Genomic DNA, 6,469 nt, shown 5'->3' on the forward strand with positions numbered 1-6,469 from the left:
GTTTTATTTAACAAAAAGTGCAAGGGAAAGAAAAAGCTCTCATCTTACTGGTGTTCCCCGTTTTTGTTCATAAAACGTTCCAGTGGACCAGAACGTTTTCTAGCTTTGAGAGGAAAAGGCTTAACCACATGTCGGCTCATGCAACTTTTTATGTTTTTATTTGTAACTTTTGACTCGAGCAAGTTTCATCAATATTATCACATATAAAATTTCCACCACCTAGCTGAACTTGTATGGTAAATTACAGTGTTGTACTTCAGAAATCCGAATTTTAGGTCTATTTAAGTCTGGGCCTGACACACAGACCACCCGGTAGTGGTCTTTATCCCTTAGTGCAATCAGGCAGCAGTGCTTTATTTTTCTTTCCACTTTAGTACATTTGATAATATGCAATGCTTTACACAATAAAACCATTTTGACAGAATATAGCATCTAAAACAAGCAGCAAAGGACATAAATAGAACATGGTTGATGACAGTGAAGTTCAACAATGACAAAGCATGAAATGCAACGACTCTGCATCATTACCCAAAAGAAGGTATTACCCTCTTTAGAGGTCTGCTCAAGCGCAGCACAGCAAACTCAAGTCAAAAAGTGCACAAACATGCACCACCAAATGCATTTTAAGTTTGAAAGAGAAAAGTAATGAAGTATGTGCGATCACATGCAAGCGGTAATATTCTTCGGTTCTATCCACAACCCCTACCCATTTCGATCTGGATGAGCATCGTGCTGGCACATGTTTGTGTATTACTATTGCATGATGCACATTAAAGACCCGAGTCTAGCGGTTACACTGCACTGGCTAAATTGCTCATCTACAGCATAGAGAGCTGTCGCATCACTTAAATGGCAGATAGACATTGCGCTCTTTAAAACTGATAGTGTATGTGGCCCATTAAACTGTTAATTAAAACATCAATCAACACATTTTGATTAATTAGTCAAAATATTGTGACGTTTATCCACTCATCTAATGTCTGCCGAGCCCCAGAAGTACACAGAGAAGACGGAATCTATGTACCCAACACACGCTTTTTTAAATTCTGTAAAGAATGAGGAAAAAAAAGCCCTGTATACATGTTAAAGAACTTTAGTCCCTCTCAATTTTGTTCGGCATGTCACACACAAAGCACTTGCTGTCAGCCGGAAACACCATGAAAAGGCAGTTGGCCTTAATGTCCTCGGGTTTCAGCACCTTACAGATGTCTACCTGCGAAGGAAAACATTCCTTTATATGCTCAGGAAAGAGTGGTGTCTCCCGTAACACCAGCCGTCTGCAAAGGAGCGTGCACCCGAGACCAGCAACATGGAGAATTCTCTTAATTCTGAAATACTCCCCATCAGCAGTTGACACTACAGTGGTGTCACTCTTTGAAGCTCTTGTGTATGCGGTGCTATGGAACACCTGCCCCTTGTACACAAAACGCTGGTATTCCAAAGCGCTGCCAACTGTGCCTGTCCCACCGTAGACCTCTAGCGCACGTTCCTCGATAGCTGTTAGAATGGCAGCTTTTTCACGTCCTAGCAAGCATGCTTCATCAACATAGCAGGCATTCTGGATGTGTGAATAATCAAGAAATCTTTCACACACACTCCGCTCATTGGCAGTGATTGCCACGTTGCTATCTGCCAGAAGGCATTCAAGCTGCTGCGTCATTACGACTCGCTCTACGATTTGATCCGGAAGTCCTCTAGCTGCAGAGACCAGCTTCACCAACTTTCCGTTTCCTCCCTCGAAAACAAATGCGGATTGCGCCCAAAGTGGTCCCAACTGACGCACGGAGTTTGGCAGGTGGAGGAGCTGGTGCACGTTGAACGTAAGCGAAGCCACTCCATACAAGGCCTCACAGCGACCAACAAAGTCGATCAGCAGATTTTCTGAAAACAAAAAAAGAAGCATGCACAGGATATAATCTCAGACTATAAAATGAATGCATAACATTAACTGAAATTTCAAATGCCGTGCAGCTCATTGGATGATTTTTGGGTGTGATTTCCTACCACAGTTACCTGATTTGCATGCTCTGAGACTTTACACACAACATTCTGTCTAATCAATGCGGGTAGATCTTGACACTCCCATGAGACTGTCATACGGTATAAAAAAAAGACCTTTATGAGGCAAATAGGAGAAAAAAAAGTATGAAGCTTACCTGCACGCTTGATCTCGTCGGCTGTGATGGTCTCACGTAGCAAGATGTGTATTGCTTGCGAGAGCTTGGAGAGATGTTTCCAATACTCCAGAGGCAGAATGTCCACGAGGCAAGGAAGAGCGTAAAACAGAAGCCAGAGTCTCCACTCTGACGCTTTCCAGAAACTGCGCTCGTTGAGTGAACGAGGCAGCCTTGTCACACAGTGTGGTGGCTTGATCTGGAGGAGGCGGCTGTTGACCCGTGCCACGCAGGATGGTGCTCCTGTAAGCAACATAAGTGACTGGGCACATGAGTAATTTATCTTGCTTTAATAACCATATATGAGGCTGTGTACAAAGTACAACGTACCACTCGAAAATGTATTCATGAAAGTTCGCCTCCCCAGAATTTTGAGGCTCAAACCCGAGGTTCAAAAGTGAAAAGTCAAACCCTGAGGTTTAAAGAGGTTTGAGAAATTTGAGAATCAATCTTCCTAACATTTAAATTCATTACGCTAAAAAATATGACAATTTTCAAACTCTTCAATTTGAAAAGTTCAATGAACCTCGAAGGTCAGTCGAATTTCTCCAACGCCAGGCTGTAATGAAATCAGTTTTACCTGTTTTGATTGGGCTAAGCTTTGGAAAAAAATTGTACCTATCTGTTCATGCATGCAGACTATGCGAACATAGGAACAAGCACATATCAGACAACAGGTCAGCTCGATGTTTGATCTGGTTTCGGCATGGCCAAAGCGACGTGGTACAGAAAGTCCATTTCACAGCGAAGTAGAAGCTTACGCTACATGTTAACAAGTGGTGACAGCACTGTATGTTTGTCAGCTTCTGCAAATGTGGTTGTGGGTGGTCTCAAAAGCCATAGATCAAGCATGTGCAGTGCGCCGTGCAAGTACAAAGAGTGACAATCAGCAAAATACAGTGGACATAACATAAAGTATATATTGGATGCACTCTGGCCATCAAAGATGGGCAGCCATGCTATGATTTTGCAAAACACAAACTAAAATTGAATGCCGTGACCATTTTGAAGAAAATCAACGTTGTTTTGTAAATAAACATGCTAAAATGACACTGTTACCATTACTATACGTAATATTTTTATTAGCTGCAACAAAATTTAAAAAAAAAAGAAAATGGGAGGTAGGGTAAATTGGGCCCGGGGCATGGTGGCCACTAGAAAAAAGGCAAATTTGGGTAATTAGTTAGCTAATGAACTAAGCTTGACCTTATAATGGTTTAGCCGTGCCGTCAAATTCTCGTTAAAAATTTGTGAACGCTACAGGGCCGAGAAATGTCACCCTGGTACACGGTGCCAAGTTGAAACTAAGAGAGCAAAAGCGCCGGTGACTTCATTGCTTTGTGTCACACTGCTGATGTCAGCTGCGGTGCGGGCACGTGGGTTGAAGCTATCGCAGCCGGCTTGGCTTGTTTAAGTGAAGCCGGCTGCAATAACGTCGATTCACGTGCCCCGCCACAGGGGACGTCAGCAGTGTCATGCAAAGCGATGACATTACCGGTGCGATTGTCCGCTTTGTTTCAGTCCGATGCTCAGTACCGTGACATTTCTCGACCCCATAGTGCCTACCACAAATTCTTTAATCAAAATTTAATGGCACCGTTAGACCATATTGAGGTCAAGCCTACATCCTCTAGACATATTAGGTGCACTCAAGTGAAAAACTGAAAAGTTAATATAACATTTGAGTTAGTCGCTAACAATTGTTACCTAATTTCGCCTTTTTTTCTAGTAGCCACCATGGCTACTAACACTGCCTCAGGGCTCACATTACCCTATTTCATGTTTTATTTTTTTGAAAATTTGGAGCAGCTAACAAAGACACCTGAATCGATAACATTTTGCTTAGCGATTGTTATATGTATCTGTAAATATACTTAGTTTTAGATACATATTAAAAAATGTGACAAGCAGCTGTAGAGCTAATCAAAATCGGTCAACCAGCCTGGCAATTCTATTTTGCCCAATCTATGCCTAATCTTCTTGAAGGTTAAGCTAAAATTCTGATTTTCCAGATCTGGAGATTTGGCAAAACCTTGGCAACCACTAATGGCTATTGTGTCAGCTTCAAAGTGGACGAAAATGCTGCTATATATAGAGTTACACCTAGAAGATATTCTGATAAAAATGATTAATAGCATGAAGATGAATTTGAGACTGTGCGAAACCCAGACCCCATAAAATTTGTACCATGCGATCTCGGACTGAAAGTCCGAGGTTGCAAGGTTCAAAGTATTCAATATCTTCAAACTTTCGAACTCGAACCTTGGGAGGTTTGCAACATCTTTAGGTTTGCCCGGACTGTGGAGCTAGTAACAAGGGGGGACCCTCACTGGAGAACTCCCTGCTTCTGCTCAGTGGGCAATTAACGAGCAGGAAACGCGAATAGTACTAGTATGTAAAGATTCAAGTCAGGAATTGGCCTGGTAAACACCATTAAGGTAAAAATAGGTCGAAGAGGTGCCACAAATTATGAAAAGAGCAACTTATGCGCCAACTTGTAACTGGAAATGAGACATTTTGGTACTGTACGACGTACCTATGTAGAACCGTTTTTGAGAGTTGGATGAAGAAAGCAGCAGTTCTGTAAACTGCTTTGCTGCTCCTTGAAGAACGGCGTGCATATACTCGACGCTCACTCCGGCCACAAGATCAAATCCTGAAAGTAAATGTTACATGTCTCTCAGTTTCTAACTCTAGGGACTGCAAAAAAGCATGCAACTGACAAATCACAAGTTCAATAATTCCAAGAGTATAGCTGGTAACAGTTCATGACATTGAATCTTTTAGTGTACCTCCTGCTTTTTCGGTGAAAGAAAAAATATTAGTATATTAACTCCGCAAGTATGCTGGTCAGCTACTCTGTGAATTGGAAAATCAAAACATCAATTAGGTGTTCCAAAAGGTTTCTCTGAAACCGAAATAGAGTACAATTTTATTGAACGGTCGATTGCCGATCAGAGAATATTGACAGGTTTTACCATCGAAAACCATTACAAAATGCTCTTCTTAGCGCTTCGTACAAATGAGCATGGACGTGAATTTCAGAAGAAATTTGCATGTATGTACTGCCTCTACTGTCTGTTTCAACGGCATCTTTCTTAGAGACCACTGTTGGCTAAGCTTATGAGAAAAAAAAAAAAAAATTAGGGGGGAGGTGGCACTCTTACAAGCATAGGAAGGCAGAATGCTAGCCCTGCCTCTGCCGTGGCCCTATGAATTTTTCCCCAAGCTTTGCAAAGGAGGGAAGGAAGGGAACAGTCTTGTCTTACTCTTGAGATTACACAGCAACCACAAAACTTGTGGCTCAGCAGTGTTACGTGTGAGTATACTTGTGTCACGCTTGTGTCAGTATGCTTGTGCAAAGTACTTCGAATCTTTCAGTTGGGCGCCACTGATCACCGATTTTTCCACTGTTGCAGCCTGAAATAAGTATTGGCTTGCAAACTTAAAATAGAAAATTAATTCACAGCGCATCCAAGTAGCCCGTCGTAACATCAGCTAACAGACCTTGGGGAGAAATTGGGGGCACGGCTGTGGTCATCTTCGCTGAGCATCTGCTACTGAACATTTGCAAATCAACAGTGCATTGAGAGTACAAAAGTATGTAGTTCATAATCTCAGAAAGTAAGAATGTAACATATCAGAGTACAGTCGGAACCCAAAGAGATTAGCACAATTAAGTGATCAACGTGCGGAGCATTGTGCTATTCGAAAACAGAATCAAAATCACAAAGATTTTGTGTGACTAATACTTTCTGTTCTCAGTGTGAAACAGTTTGCTTCGATCGCTTGAACCTTGGATAATCTCACCCTGTTCTTTAGACATTCAGGGAAAAAGCCACACCTGGTAGATTCATTAGCGGAGAAGGACCCTTGATTCCATTTATGGTGATCCCCAATCTCAAGGAAAGCTGCATATCTCGGACCACAAGCTCAGATGTTCTTGGAGCCGGTGGTTCCTTGGGCACGTAGCACATGCTTCCTGTGAATAAAAATAAACGAAAATATATTATGAGGTTGCACCCAGTAGGCTCAGAAAAACATAATGTTTAGTTTGAACTGCAATGTGCACGTGCAAGAAGACCGATACATACCTTCCAGGTGTTCCCCACTTATGAGGCACCAGGGACATCCAAACGAGCCGTTGAAAAGTACCATGTTCTGAACTGCTGCCCTCGCAGGTGCGTCGACACAGCAGCAGAGCACATAAGCTCTGGACCTGTGCATCTCAGAGCTATGCTCCCACATCACGGGCGTCATGCTTTTGACTTGATCAACAAACTTTGCGAGGAAGG

The 6,469-nt window shown here is 42.4% G+C and overlaps 1 protein-coding gene across 1 annotated transcript; it reads right to left on the bottom strand.

The window, feature by feature from the left end:
- Positions 1-595: 595 nt before the first annotated feature.
- On the bottom strand, positions 596-6,138 carry LOC115332448. The gene is made up of 4 exons (XM_029994835.4): positions 6,019-6,138; positions 4,711-4,830; positions 2,157-2,417; positions 596-1,881 (listed from the first exon to the last, which is right to left on the bottom strand). Exons 1-4 carry the CDS (start codon positions 6,089-6,091, stop codon positions 1,094-1,096), a joined length of 1,242 nt encoding a protein of 413 aa, XP_029850695.2. The 5' UTR covers positions 6,092-6,138; the 3' UTR covers positions 596-1,093.
- Positions 6,139-6,469: the final 331 nt, after the last annotated feature.

Source organism: Ixodes scapularis, unplaced genomic scaffold (genome assembly GCF_016920785.2).
Source record: "Ixodes scapularis isolate PalLabHiFi unplaced genomic scaffold, ASM1692078v2 PGA_scaffold0__279_contigs__length_252992795, whole genome shotgun sequence".
Taxonomy (NCBI): domain Eukaryota; kingdom Metazoa; phylum Arthropoda; class Arachnida; order Ixodida; family Ixodidae; genus Ixodes; species Ixodes scapularis.